Below are 15,478 nucleotides of genomic sequence, written 5' to 3'. Positions count from 1 at the left end.
CTCAGGTGGATGTCAATTTACTGTTAAAGCATTATGCCTGTGGTTACAATTAATGATAATAACTTGACTGTTTTATTGTAAAATAAAAGTTTTATCATAAATAAAACATAGCGTCGTCATATTTAATTTGACTTATGTGGGTTTGTCTGCGGAAAAAAAAAGTTTATTAAATATAGATCAGACATCATGTATGTGGGCTACATAATAAATTAAATATAAAGCTTTAAAGGAAACATGAACAAAAACAGTCATGTTCAAAACAACAAATTTCGATTTTTTTTAATTACAAAAAAGTGAAACTACGTGACGTTTGCCTCGAGATACGGACTCAAACTTTTTTTTTTTTTTAAATTTTATATATTTTTTTTAATATTCTTCCGTCTTCAGTCCTGCAGTGACCGTTAGTTCAACCCGGCTAACAGCTAGCCAGCCATTCTGTGGCGCCTCTCCTCGCGACATTACGGTTATCCTGTACGTCATGACGTCATTACGCCGCTGTGGCTGCTGGAACGGCGCACAATGGCAACAACGATGTTGTGGTTTTTATGGAAACCACTGAAGCTGGATTCATTTTACATTTAAATTCTTTTTTTTTTTTTTTTTTTGTATTTTTTGAAGACCGTGTATAAACCTTGCGCACGAAAAACTAAAAAAAAAAAAAAATGCGGTAAAGTAGATTTTCCGTTGCGTTAGTAGCCGAACAGGCTGCGGGGTTAGCATTGTAGCGGTGATGTAGGGGGCGTTAGCTAGCTAGCTGTGGGCCGGTGTCGGCTGCTTCATGACCCGCTGTGTCTCGTCTCTGGCATGCATCTCTCCAAGAAATGTTCCCCCTTCAAAGTGGTGCTGAGTGCCCTGCTGATCGTGGCGCTCCTGCAGCTCATTTATTTATCCTTCCTGTCCAAGTTCCACGGGAAGCAGCAGCGCTACCGATACTCCGAGCTCTTCGGGGGCTCCGGGGGCAAGAAAGATGGACACCCGGAGAAAAACTCGCGGAAGGAGCGCCTGAGGTACTCCCTGTCCACAGGTGGGATATTCGACAGCAGTGGGCAGTACAGGGTTTACAAGAACTTGATCAAAAGTGACTTCACCTCCAACTTGAAGCCTGGATCTGACCCTAACTCGAACCTGCTGGCTCTGGCCACACACACCACCATCAACAACCTGCATCACCTGGAGTCTCTGGTGGACAGGTGGCACAACCCCATCTCTGTGGCCATCTTCGCCCACGGCCAGGATGTGAAGTTCGCCACGGCTCTGGTTTACGCTCTCAGCTTCTTCTGCCCTCAGATCCAAGCCCTCACAGACTTCCACCTGGTCTGCCTCTCAGGAGAGATGGCCGGCTTCCCTGAGAAGGATCACGAGCATTTCGCGGGGCTTGAGGACTGTGCGTCTGTGTTTTCCAGGCTGGAGACATACAGAGACAAGTACATGAACTACGCCATCGGGGGAAACATCTCCTATCCGAACAACCTCCTTCGGAACGTCGCCCGAGGCGGAACGGAGGCGTCCTACATCCTGGTGGTCGACATCGACATGATGCCCAGCGGCGATCTGCACCAGCAGTTCCTGGGTCTGATCTCGAGGCGTGAGCCGGCAGACGATGAGGTGTTCGTCTTGCCCGCCTTCGAGATCCGACACGCCAGGAAGATGCCAGCCACCAAAGCCGAGTTGGTTCAGCTCTACCAAGTCGGAGAGGTCCGGCCGTTCTACGAGGAGCTCTGCCCTCGCTGTCAGGCCCCCACCAACTACTCCCAGTGGGTCAACAGCCGGGTGAAGGATACGGGCTCGCTGGAGGTGGCCTACACTCTCACCTGGGTGGACCCCTGGGAGCCTTTCTACATCGGCCCCCGCACCGTACCCCTCTATGATGAGAACTTCAAGCAGTATGGCTTCAATCGAATCAGTCAGGTTTGTGCTCATGGGCTGCTTGGGCTTTGACTTTTCTCTACTCCCTGCTTCCAAGTGGATCTTCACATCTTGTTCTTCTGTTTTCCTCCAGGCCTGCGAGCTGCACGTGGCCGGATTCAAGTTTCCGGTCCTGAGCTCGGCCTTCGTGGTGCATCGAGGTTTCAAGATCCAGGGGGAGTTCCACGCCAGGAAGGACGAGGAGAACAAACGCAACAGGGTTCTATTCCGTAGCTTCAAAGAGGGCCTGAAAACCAAATACCCATCCTCTGACAGACGATGTTGAGAGGGATGAAGAGGACACATCCTGCCTCTACCAATCCCGTATGAAATAAGTTTTGAACTTTTTTTAAAATTATTATTATTTTAGTCCGCTTCCAGTTGCTGCCTTTCTGCCCAAACTGTTCTGGTTTCTCTTTGATTTCTCATAACGACAGAACAGAAGGAGTTTGTCTTCCAACACTGGATTTATTTGAAGACGCCCCTCAAATGAGAAGAATGTGAAATTTAGAATTCTAGTATTTGAGTGACATTAACATGAAAGTATATCAGATACATTTTCTATTTTAACGCAGGTTTTGGCTTCAGATTTAACAAATTGCTCCTCCAGTTAAATTTGTTATTCACTATTTTGTTTTCTGCATTTTTAGCTGTCAGTTTGTCAAAGCTAGTCTGGCAGGGGCGCATCAGCCTTTCTCTCTATAGACGGTAGTAATTAGTTCCAAAAATATCAGTGAAATTCAGCACAAAAAAGAAGATTTATTCACCTTCAAATGCAGTGGACTGGTAGAATGAGGTAGCAGAAGATAATAAAGTAATTATACATTACTTTTATTAAACTACATTATTTTATACAATTGGTTATGTAAAGTTTTGGACACTGAGATTTAAATTTGTATCTATTATTTTTTCTCAATCGCCCTAATTATTGATAATAGGCCCCAATAAGTCAATATCACTTTATCCCGAGTCAAAAACCACATCAGATATACAAATAGAATTTCTCTGGCAAAGGAAAGATGGTTGGTTTAAGTGGTTTAAACATTTCTGTCAGATATTTTCGGTAAAGGAACATGATGAACAAAGTTATTATGGACTACTGTCTGTGAAGGGAATCAACCCCAACCCATCATCGGTTTCCTCCGGCCACCAGAGGGCAGCAGGGCTCCTGGGTTTCACGTTAACACTTTAGGCTGAACTGAGGCTCGGAAAACAAACTAAAAACAAACCCAAATCATTTTGGAAGTGGTTGTTCTGCGTGAGAGCGATTACCCTCAGATCAATAGTAAAACAAAGCATTTCATTGATTATTCAGCAACACAAACTGGACACGGCTCTATTTTACCTCTAAAGTCGTCTTATTGGAGGTTGAAGCTGATTTTATGGTAAATTACGGTGCCAATGAGCTGCAGGTAGAAGCAAATATTGCACAAATATGTTCTGATCAATCAAAATGTAAAGTTTAACAAAACGGCCGGCGTTTCTGTGGGACTATTTCAACCGAAAATATCGATCTATATGTGAAATGTTGCACAGAATTCTTTTCACATAATTCAGTATTAAATTCACCACTTTCCTCATGTCTGTTCAGTGGAAGTACGCACATATAAAACATGTTTGACATTGAGTTGTTTTTTAATCCTTGATTTAATGGAAATATTTTTTTCCTTTTGTCGCATATAGTGATATATTTATTGTGAAAATATTTCCTTTAACTGGAGCTGTTTGAGGCATGTCTGAAAATGTAGCATGAAATTTTGTCTGGTGCAAAAGAATCATGTTTGTCATGGAATATTTTTGTTTTAGAACCACTAAAAAAAAAAAAAAATCACTTTTATCCACTATTTTTCTGGACTGAGATTAATTTCAACAATATTGATGTGGTGCAGTGTTTTATTTCTCATGTGTTCTCATTACTTGTTATTTATTTTTTTTGGTTTGTGCTCATAAAATATTGTTGGAGTTTCTATTAAACCTGTTGGATAACTTTTATTTCACTCATTTTTCTTTCACAAGAACATCTTCAGTCATCAGAAAGTTTTTGACTCCTTGGAAAAGTCACCTCAGATTTATAACGAGTCTTTCTCCACGTATCGCTCAATCCAGATTCATCATAATCCATCCGTTATTCCAATATTCCCTGAAAAACAAAAGAATCTTGGACTTTTGATTAATATATACGACAAAAGCTGATTTTAGAAAGTTGAAAATAACAAATCTCGTGTGCTTACGGTGGTTTGGCCCATCTGTCAGTCAGGGGACACGTGTGACATTCTGCGTTTGACGACGCGGCGCTGACGTTTTTAAGCGTAAGCCTTCTCGACTAAGCGCACGCTAGAGTCGCTAACACGCGAATGCATGCTTCTGCAACCAGATCGGCTTTCGTCGGGAACATCTAATCATCACCCGTCCCATCACATATCTGGAACTTTTGCTTTCCGGACATTTTGTCACACCTTTCCGGTCAATAGCGTCCTGAAAATTCACCTCAACGGCAAATCCTGAATGATGCTTTTTATGAATTTAGGGTTTTAAAAAAAAACATTTTCCTCATTCTCATCATATTTAAAATACTACCACCCTGCTGGTTCCATGCACGTCTCCCCTGGTAACCCTGACCTGGATGTTAGTGATGTGGCAGAAGGTGCAGAAATGTCACGGGGTTGGAAGTGGTGGCTTGTGTGGATCAGGACAGGCAGGTTTGGTGAGGTAAATTGGGGTTTATATCGACAGCTTTTGGCGAGTGGAGGCTTATCTGGGTCAGGGAGCTTTACGACAGAAGCAATTAGTGCTGCCCTCTCTTGTGTACGCTAGCAGGAGGGAGGCCTCCCGCCATCTAGATTAGCCACACCGCTAAAGTCCAGGAGAGCTCCTCGAGCTTCTGGACGAGTGGAGGGAACCAGCTGGAGGTCGAGATGAGCAGGCGGCGGGTTTTTTTTTTTTTTCTAGTCTGGGGGTCGAGGCGTTGTAGACACACGGGCCCTTCCGGGTCAGCGATTGGCTGAGAAATGAAAGAGCCGATGACCCGTACTGATGAAAGGAATTCTCAAAAAAAAAAAAAAAAAGATGAACGAATGGGTTGTTTGTCGTCCTGTCGTGTGTTTAACAGCTGCCGGAGGAGAAAAGGTTTCTAGAGGATGTTGATGCCACTCAGCTTAACATCAGTGATTTTCCACTAATGAGACACTTGACTGGAAGGATTTGCAAAGTAATTAGGCCAAATGGTTTAGAGAGAAATGGTGAATAAATGGTTTGTTAACTCAAGTGTCTCAAACGGGATTGAAAAGGCGCTGCCATTACATAATGCTGCGTCTGCACATACAGTACATGTGTGTTTTATATACATTCACATAAAAATCAATAGTCAAACTCCATTCCACAAGCTTTCCTATAGAGGTGAAACACATCCGTCCACGCAGGTCGATCGAATCTATTATTTAAATTGATTCCGATATTTGGAGCGCTGAAGACGATCTTCACGAGCGCCTGATTCATTTTGAAATTCATGTGTAATTTTTTTTTTATAAAATAAAATAATCACATTGTCATAAGATTCCCAGGAGTCTCCTGATTAATAAAATATTACATGTATTTTTCGCTCTATAAGGCGCACCTAAAAGCCTTTAATTTTCTCAAAACCTGACAGCGTGCCTTATAATCCCATGCATGCAAAAGTTTTTAAAATAGGGTGCGCCTTATAATCCAGTGCGCCTTATAGTACGTTCCTGGTAAATATGGCATGTGATTCTACACGTTAAATACACCCCGTCTTTCTCCAAACACAACAACAGGTCGTAACGGCGGGCCGAGCTGCACGTCCTCATTCGTTTCACTTAAACGGGTGAAGGCTTAACTGCCATCAATGCCAGCTTTGGGAGACGTTTACCTGTCTGCTTATGAGGGAAAAAGCCTCTCAAGCAAAGCGGCCTCATATCACTCTGCCTCTAAACCTGCTGTTCTTGGACGCCGGGGGCCAGTCCTGCATTTTAAAGGCATCCAGCTAAAGCCAGACTATCCAGACCGGAGGGCAGAAGTAATGAGACGTGACACTGCCCCCGGGGGGAAAGAAAAGGAGGCCTAACAGATATCGGTAATCCTTCTCACCGAGCTAACGCCTCTTAGCCTCCCACCCCTGCTGTCACACGAACCCAGCGGGAAACCACACAATAGACATGTAGATGCAAACACACACACACACACACACACACACACAGGTGAGTAATCGTTATTGAAATGCTCGCATTGAAACGGTCTCAAGCTGAGCTGAGGGAAATTCACACACACACACACACACACACACACACAAATATGACGTCGACACGCATTTACAGTGGCCGACGCAACCGGAGTGAGTTAATTCTGCTGCGATCGATGCGCTAATACAAGGCTCATTTATCACAATCACGGTGCAGCAGATGATGGAAGCCATGATACAATTACTCACTGTTTTCACAACACCAACGATGTGTGCCAACAACGTCCCGAAGCTTACCTGAAGGATTTTAGAGGCATAAATCCGGCCATTTCTTGCTTTTGACACAGACAGTAAAATCAAACGTGAATCTTCCTCGTGATTCACAAGAAGCATCAAGTTTCAGTTTTAGCGTAAAGACACCGACCGCTTCCTTAATGTTCTCAATATGGCAGCGGGAATACAGGAGATTAAGTGGGATTTATACACCAGATTACATTTTATTTGAGCTCAATTTGACAAAACAACATGACAAAATCAATATAAGCTGTGACCGCCACGGGTTTCACTACCTTCAGTGAATTTTCTTGCTGTTGGAACATTGGTTACTGTAAAATGATTCAGCTGGCAAGGTCAGGAGGTCATGTTGTCACCTGGGTCCATTTGTTTGTTAGTTGGTTCTGGTTGGTGGATTCAGCTCTGATGTGGATCCTGATAAATAGATCTGGAATTTTCTTTTTTTTTTTTTCTTGTCATGTAATTTCAAAGACAGTCAGAAAGCAAGACGTCACCAAAAGTCCAACATCTACATCTGGTGGATCCGCATTTTTATTTGGATCCATATCAAAGTGCCCACAGTCATTGAAATGATAAATATCTATATTATTCTAATAAATAAACTGGGTTCCAGTTGGTAACAACCGACTAAATTAGTCAGAGAGCAGAGCATTATAACCAGAATTTTTTTTTTTTAAATTGGACAAAAATAAAGAAAAATACTGGATTTGATTCTTTCTCCAGATTCATAACAGAATCTACAGTTTATTCTGTTCTTCCACCAAGTTTCAAGAAAATCTGTTCGGAATTTTGTCATAATTTTGCTGATGAGCTCATAAACTGATAAAAACATAACAATGGAGGCAATTGTGAGATATCCATTATATACATTTTTACCATAGTTTGCAGTACAATACGTACAATAGTTTATTGAATTCTAATGTAGTAATTGTAAAGGCAGTGTACTGAATGAACATAAGTTTATAATGGTAAATGCTGTAAAAACATTGTTCACTCCAACTTGACCCCCGTGTTTTAGATGAGATCTTTTTTTAACACAAAAAAAGAAACTTATAATTCAGTTTAAGTCTCCTTTCAAACTTAAGTTGTGAAATTTAATTCAAATAAGGTTTTAATTGCACGTTTATTTTTTGACAAGAATTGATTGTTCTTTTCACGAGCATCTTTGCCATAAAGGTCTCGATAGCGTCAGCAGGGCGAGGATGGGCCGGCCCGGCCAGAGAGGATCAGGCCCACATAAGTCACCAAAGCAGGAATTAATGAGCATTAGAGTATTAGGTAAGACTAATTCCACCTTAAATCCCTCAGGATTCCTAAACAACTCCAGTAACACCTGTTACATATGATGATGATGATGATGATTATAATGGAGGGAAGCAGAGGAAGAGGGGAAAAGGATTCAAGAAAAACGCTCATTTAACAACAATTCTAATAATTTGTGTTTCATTGAAACGCATGTAGTGGAAATTAATATTAAAATATATTCAAAACTTGTAAGCTTTATTGGTTTTATTATTGTTTTTATGCTTTCTTGGCTTGAACTTAAATTAAATTTCAGAAATCAAAAATCCTTTATTTGCTTATAATTTACAAAAAACCCCATTATAAACAGAAAAACTAAATTCAAGTTAATAGAAATGGAAAAAGAAAACTTTTCAAGAAAATATAAAAAGCATCAACAAAAAATTGATCGCTTCATTTGACAACAGTCAGACGCTCGCCAGGCTTTGTTGGGTTAACCGCAGTCTCACAGTGACCCTTGACCCCTTACGTCACCCGCCGTGTCACCCACGCGTTCAACTATTAAAAGCTCTACGACCGCAATCAGAAACAAATAATCCACTGGCAGAAACGATTTGCTATTTTTTAAAGGCTTAAATTAGAGTTTGCGAGCTAAAAGCGACCTGGCGGTAAGCTGATCCTCAAACGGCGAGCATGATACTGTCTGGGCGCAGGAAGAACATCTGATTACACAAACAATCTGAAGATAGTTTTTACTTTAGTATGTCAAAGTGTAAAGTGTAGAGAACATAATCTGAGTGACACCAAACAGAATTCACGATTGTGAATTGACACTACAGAGATTTGAAACATCAATTCAGGAAACTTTTTCAAAAAGCAAAATGTCAAAATCTTCTCAGGTTGGATAAAAACCACTTTTGTTCCATAACTTTTTTAACATCTCAGAATTTTGGTTTATTACTTCCATGAAAGTAAAAAAAAAAAAAAAAAAAAAAGGAAAATGTAAATTGTAAAAGTGTGACATGATATATTCAGACATAAACCTCTACTAGGTCTTAGTAAAACCTCTTATAGGGAGGAGGCCGGTATTGAACCACCTGTGTCTATTGACCCAACAGATAACCCCCCCTCTGGAGAAGCACTTCATGTCGTTTGTTTGGTGGGTTGAGAGCTAAAACTAACACTCAGTACAGTATGCTGAGGATGAAGTCGAGGTGGGGGGGGGGGGGTTACGAGGCACAGGGACCGACCCGTCTGAGAGGATACGGCCATTCAGGTGCAAATGAGCTGGTGATTAGCCGTCACACGTTTGCCTGGAGAGAATGGAGGTCGACAGTGATAAGCAGATAATACTAATTACTTCTCCTCCCAGTTGCTTGTTAATTGTGTTCGGTGTGGATTTATACAACATGGTATACCCCCCTCCCCTCTCTCTCTCTCACACACACACACACTGAGAATCACCCCTCTTCCCCCGCTTTGCCTGTTGGCAAAATCAACAGGTCATTTTTTTAAGCAGGAGGCTTCTGCTTAAACCACTAATTAATTATGCCAAGTGGGGTTCCACTGTGTATCACTTTGTGACACACACACACACACACACACACACACACACACACACACACACACACACACACACACACACACACACACACACACACACACACACACACACACACACACCACATTGAGGTCAGTCACTACTATAGCTTCCCCTTCAGGATGACATCACACCAGGAGTCTATAACCTCAGTAACCATAGCAACCGGTAGAACTACTGTGTCGCCTAAACCTGACATGGAAATACTTCAGTGTAAATACAGTCAGAATATTTGCAGCGTCCACAGGGGCCTTAAATAAATCTCTGCTTCAATATTTTTGCAACGAAAGTCCAAAAGGGCCCATTTATGGATTTCAAAATAAAAGTCGGCCAGAGATTATTTCAGACAGTGAGGAAAATTATGTGACGCTTTCCAAATGAGCAGGATTAAATTGAAAATACTGATTTATGAGGACAGTGATACTTATATAAGAGACAATAGTGTTTTATATGTTAGTGTTTTATAAGGATATACAGAGTAATTAACGCCCCACCCTTCAACAAACACTTCCTCTGTTCTCCCATCACCATTTTATTCATCCTGTTCTAACGGCTAGAGAGCGCTTAAGAAGATTTTGGTTCAGTCTGCTCCTAAAGTGTTAAACAGATTGGGTCGGGGGGATTTCTTGTAATGACGGTGAGTTTGTCTCTGTGTGTGTGTGTGTGTGTGTGTGTGTGTGTGTGTGGTAGTCGATGGCGTGAAGTGTCTGAACCTTGGAAGGTTTAGATTAACCATGATCTTCACTGAGCTCATTTCTCCCCTTCTGTGCTCACATCTCACACCTACACCCCCTTTCCATTAGTAAAACAACCCCACCTGGGATTTTAATCTAGATTTAGGATCTAACACCTATCAAATGATGGCCTACTGCGTGTCAAGTCATTCTATACACACTCAGGGGCAGATTTGGAAAGGATTTCTCATCTATTTGACAGACAGGTTATGGATTATTTTGATAAATGATAAGTTTAATTTGCAAAATCACAATTTGTCGTTTTCATTCGTTCAAGAGACAATCGTTAGCTTTTCCTTGTTGTGTTATCTCCATCAATATTTAAGGTTTAGTTTGTTTCAGCAGGAATACACAAAATATTTGTAACGGGAGATGTTTTGGGGAGGTGGAAATCCAATTTATTCACAAAAAAAAAAAAAATTCTCCATGCAGGATAGGGGAAATTAAATGTTTATGAGTAATACTAGCAATGCACGAACAGGAAATAAAAAATGACATGAGATTTCTAACAAGATCAGAGTCTGGTCTGCATCCAAGAAACCAGTTTAAAATGTATAAATAATGATGGATCAGACCTGATTTAACATCAAATTGTTGCTGAAACTTCGGTTTGGTGCATAATTAGCTCTTTAACAGTCAAATGAATTGACTCCTGAAGAAATTATTCATTAGAGGAACAGAGTTTTTCTTGACTTGCATGAATCTAATATAATTTATATTCAAATTATTTTCTTTTAACTACTATGAGTCATTTTTTAAAACTAATTGGTGCAAAAGGAAACCTTAAATATGCATGAATAATAAAGTTGATGATAGAATATATTTCAAAATAAATATGTATTTTATTGCAAAGGTAATAAATCATTAGATATGCTTTATACTTTATACTCATTCATAAAACAAATGCATTTCCCTTCAGCAAATATTTGAAAATCAGATAAAATAACAAAAAAAAAGGTAAAAGGTTATAAGACAAACTTTTGAAAGTTTCTTAGATTCCCACAGACATCAATTCAGCAGCTGATTCACGTTTGAGAGGAATTTCTACTTATTGGAGTTTATTCTAAAACCATTTGCTCATCAGTTATTGTTTTATTATATATTTGGTGTCAAATTTTCTCTTCAAATTCACAAATTGAGAATTCAGGTTTTTTTCATATATCACTGTCATTGTCTGGACAGCTCATATATGTGATGTAGACAGATTTTTTTGACCCCCCACCCCACCCCTCACTTGATGTTAAACCAGATGATCCTTCACCTGACTGCAACCTTTATGTAAAGCCTCATATTCACTCCAGAGACTAATCTGCGTCTGCGTCTCTAATCTATATCATTCTTTATTCATGCTTCCTGCTGTTGATGCTCGATGAAATCAGCATCTTCCTCTCTAGACCTCACTGTAATGTGCAAATAATAAAGTGTGTCATTGCAGCTTGACAGATGCTAACAGGATCCTCAACCTGATTAATAAGAAAATGATCTTAAGGCTGCTTAATGAGCCACTGAGATCAGAGGGACTGAACCATGCAGCGGATCATTAATTCCTTGTCCTGAAGTTGCTTCTCATCATGTCTCCTCCTCCTCCTGGATGGAGCTCAGGGGATATCCTGGAAGTTCAACCGTGTCTGCTTTAATTACATGATTATTAGCTCTGTTCCCAAATGTCCTCTGGACCAAATGTCGAGACGCACGCCAGTTTGTTTGTTAGTTGTTGTTTTTTGCTTTTTATGACCGTGTCCTATTTAATTGTACCATTTAAATGTCTTTTTTATCACTTTAAAGTTTTTCACTCGTGTATAAAATCAAAATTTTGAAGACATTCTCTCTGCTTCTCTCTGCCCTGAAACAGGCCTCCACTCTCCGCCCTCTTAAATAAGATACCCCCGCTTGTTTGCTCGGCGCAGCAAAGCCCGACAGTCACCGTATCCTCAGGCTAAGCCAAACAATCTGATCAAGCCAGTCACCTCTGCACCCCCCCACCCCCACTAAGAGGCTAATGGCGGGATGTATAATCCTTCTCAAAACAACCACAGAGATGCTAATTGTATCTAACTATAAATACAGTTTGACTCCTCGTCCTCTTTCTTTATCTGTCGCGCTCTGCCCCCGGGGGCCATCGTTACGCGCAGGTTCCTTCTGGATCATTTGCCCCTAATACCTCAGGAAAGCCTCCAGACTCCAGTTCCAGGTCAGAAGCAGCAGGTTTATGGTGCAGGACTCGTTGCACTTGTCGCCTAAAGAAAGAAGAAGAAAAAAAAAGAAGAAATAGCGCGCCACGACGGAGCTTTACGCACGGGTGGACACATCACTCCATGCGGTCTTGATTTCCAAACATCTTCGGTGAGCTACTCAGAAGCAACAAGCCGAGATGTTTCCGCTGCCGATGTTCACCCCGGATCAGGTCGCACGGGTGTGTGAGAACTTGGAGGAGACCGGGGACATCGAGCGCCTCGGCAGGTTCCTCTGGTCCCTCCCCGCCGCCGTCCCCGGCTCCGCGGGGGAAGCGCTAAACCGACACGAATCCGTGATGAGAGCGAGGGCGCTGGTCGCCTTCCACGGAGGGAACTTCGACGCGCTTTACCAGATCCTCCAGAGCCACAGGTTTACGCGCGAATCGCACGCCAAGCTGCAGGACCTGTGGTTGGACGCGCACTACAGGGAGGCAGAGAGGCTGCGGGGGCGGCCCCTGGGCCCCGTGGAGAAGTACCGGATCCGCAAGAAGTTCCCTCTGCCCCGCACCATCTGGGATGGAGAGCAGAAGACGCATTGCTTCAAGGTAACGCATCCATACATGTTGATCGTTTACCGGACTGATGCGTCATGGGATCAGGGTTTTGGACACGATTTATTGGTATCACTGAAATAATATAAAACCACAGGTTGACATTAGAGATGCTGCTTTTGAAGCTGCCTGGTTTCTGAGCTCTTAAGATGATAAGAGTCGGATCGCTGGTTATCCTTCTTACCTTCTGCTGCCAGGTCCACTGATCTTCTTTAACACACCGACCTGCTGCTTGATCACAGATGTCACACAAAGTTACCGACATACCTGAAAACAAGATGAGGAGCTGAACTTTGAGCCTCCTGCCCTCCAGGCGTCAGAAAAGCGAGACGTTTATTCCATTCGATGCAATGACAGCAGATATTACCGCCTGGACGATGTCACAAACCAAACTGTGCAAAAAAACGTCTCGTTCATATTGATTCCACTGCAACCAACGCCTTGACATGACGTACACATGAACATGTAGGGGTTCCAATCCATGTTTGAACAGAGACAGAGAAGGAATTGATTATTCCGGTCAACTGGAGCAAAACTTTCAGCATGCAGGACAGAGATTATGAGGTCATGATCGATATGTAAACTTCTTTTTCCTCGAGCACCAAGTCTCATTGTCTCGCTTAAAGTCAGCTGCAACAAAATCTCTTAAATTTCACGGGGATTGATATAAAGAAAAAAATGCATATCAGGATTTAAAGATTGTGTTTTGAAGAATCCACCTGGCCTCCCCGTCGCTCAGGTGTTAATCTTTAATTCCAAACCTCAGGCAGGATCATCTCTCCATCAGGCCTTTAAGCCCCTTAGCAACATCCCATTTAGTGGATGTACATTGTTGTGCGTATACTTCTATGTGATAGTCTATTTCTAAATCCAGTCTAATGTGATTACACTGAGCATCATATGAGAGTGATGAGATTATTATGGTTTAATAGGATGATATTTAAATGTCGTGTGGCTTAATTGACAGAATGAAGCTCTGCTGCTAATTCCAGGCTGATATTCTTGTTTTATTGAGTCAATAGGAGTAAATGTAATGAAGTCTTTGTGTGTGCACCCCAGGAAAGAACCCGCAGTTTGTTGAGAGAGTGGTACCTCCAGGACCCGTACCCCAACCCGTCCAGGAAACGCCACCTGGCCCAGGCCACGGGGCTCACGCCCACGCAGGTGGGCAACTGGTTCAAGAACCGCCGGCAGAGAGACCGCGCCGCGTCTGCCAAGAACAGGTACGCTAAAAATGAAAAGCGGATTCAGTTTGACCCCCCCGACCCCCCCACCAGCACTTCTACTGAACAGTCAAAACAGAAAAGTGATCAGAAAAGGTGATAAACGTCTCACTCGTCTTTATTCCTCTTCTTCCATCCAGGCTCCAGCAGGATCCGTCCCTCCTCCCATCGGACAACTCCCCCGACAGCGCCCACCAGGAACGCGGCCATCGCCCCCGTTTGTTGCACGCCTCCCCCCGCCTCCTGGGCAGCCCGGAGGCCAGCGACTGCAGCACGGAGACGGAGCGCAGGGGGACGGGAGCCTCCACCCCGGACATCTCCGTCAGCAGCGACAGCGAATTCGAGTCCTGAACGCCACCCCTCCCCTGTGGACACAATCTGGTTCCCTGTACTGGGTGGGGTGGGGTGGGGTGGGGTGACCCCTGGACTCCTGGAGACGCCAGAAGCGGGAGAAGAGAGAGGCTGATGGAGGCTGTGAGGGAATGAAAAGCGAAAAAGATGCACTTAAAAAAAAAAGACGGCAGACTATTTCCAGAGACGCCGACGGTGTTAAGAGAATATTCATGTTTCAAGTTTTGATACCGTTCTGATAAATACTTATTATGCAAGATACACATTGTAGAGAAACTGTGAGGCCAAAAAATGCCTTGAGTAGGGAATTTATGTCATGCAGATCTGTGAAAGAAGAGAGACATCTTTGCTCTCAGGCTCCGAGAAATCATCTGGAATGTCTCTTCATGAGCAAAGTGAAGAAGATCTAAAGGTCGCTTTTGGTTTAGGAGAGATTAAAAATTTATTTTCTGGGGGCCTGGGATGATAGAGATGTCTCGCTCGCGCTTTGTTTCACTTTTTCTCTGTCTTTTCTTCCAACTGATTGATCTGACCAGTCACACACGAATAACAGAACATGAATATAATCCAGATATCGATCCGTCGATCTGACAGATTCTGAATGACTGATCAAAAACGGATAAAATTTAAAACAGGTGTAAGCATTTGATTCATTATTATCGCACAAATATTGTTTCTGAAGTGTTGCTTAAAAGCTGCGCCGATCTAATCTGAGTAATCAGATTACAATGTGCAGGGAAACAACTGCCTTAAAGGAACGAAGGCCATCACTTCTTTACAAAGCAACGCGACCTTACGTCGTGAAGGATGCTGCTAAAATACCAACACGCATTTTGACCCCCGGTTGTGTTTTTGACCCTTTCACTCCACCTTCAGCTGCTGTTTTAAAATACACCTCGGATTTGAACGAATCCGATCTTGCAGGATATATACCCTCCGGAACGTTCAGGCCGTCGTGGGTCTGGTCTTCACTCGGTGTGCCTAAAACATTTGAGACCCGGTCAGAAATGTCCTCACGCTCAAAGACCTCCCCTGTTTGCTGTCTTTCTTACATTACAACCATCGCTTCTCATCACAATGCGTTTCCATGGAGAGATGTATTTTGTAAATGTCTGATGTAAATAAACGGACCTATTTTTACTGACTCTA

At 42.6% G+C, this 15,478-nt stretch overlaps 2 protein-coding genes across 2 annotated transcripts; both read left to right on the top strand.

The window, feature by feature from the left end:
* Positions 1 to 374: 374 nt before the first annotated feature.
* On the top strand, positions 375 to 3,891 carry b4gat1 (beta-1,4-glucuronyltransferase 1). The gene is made up of 2 exons (XM_068308160.1): positions 375 to 1,908; positions 2,000 to 3,891. Exons 1-2 carry the CDS (start codon positions 805 to 807, stop codon positions 2,189 to 2,191), a joined length of 1,296 nt encoding a protein of 431 aa, XP_068164261.1. The 5' UTR covers positions 375 to 804; the 3' UTR covers positions 2,192 to 3,891.
* Positions 3,892 to 12,090: 8,199 nt separating this feature from the next.
* six7 (SIX homeobox 7) lies at positions 12,091 to 15,464 on the top strand. Its single transcript, XM_068308263.1, has 3 exons — positions 12,091 to 12,749; positions 13,815 to 13,978; positions 14,119 to 15,464. The coding sequence occupies exons 1-3, from the start codon at positions 12,342 to 12,344 to the stop codon at positions 14,327 to 14,329; spliced, it is 783 nt and encodes a 260-aa protein (XP_068164364.1). The 5' UTR covers positions 12,091 to 12,341; the 3' UTR covers positions 14,330 to 15,464.
* The last annotated feature ends 14 nt before the right edge of the window (positions 15,465 to 15,478 follow it).

This window comes from Antennarius striatus, chromosome 23, assembly GCF_040054535.1.
Source record: "Antennarius striatus isolate MH-2024 chromosome 23, ASM4005453v1, whole genome shotgun sequence".
In the NCBI taxonomy this organism is placed as follows: Eukaryota; Metazoa; Chordata; class Actinopteri; order Lophiiformes; family Antennariidae; genus Antennarius; species Antennarius striatus.
This window is presented reverse-complemented; position numbering and strand designations above follow the sequence as displayed.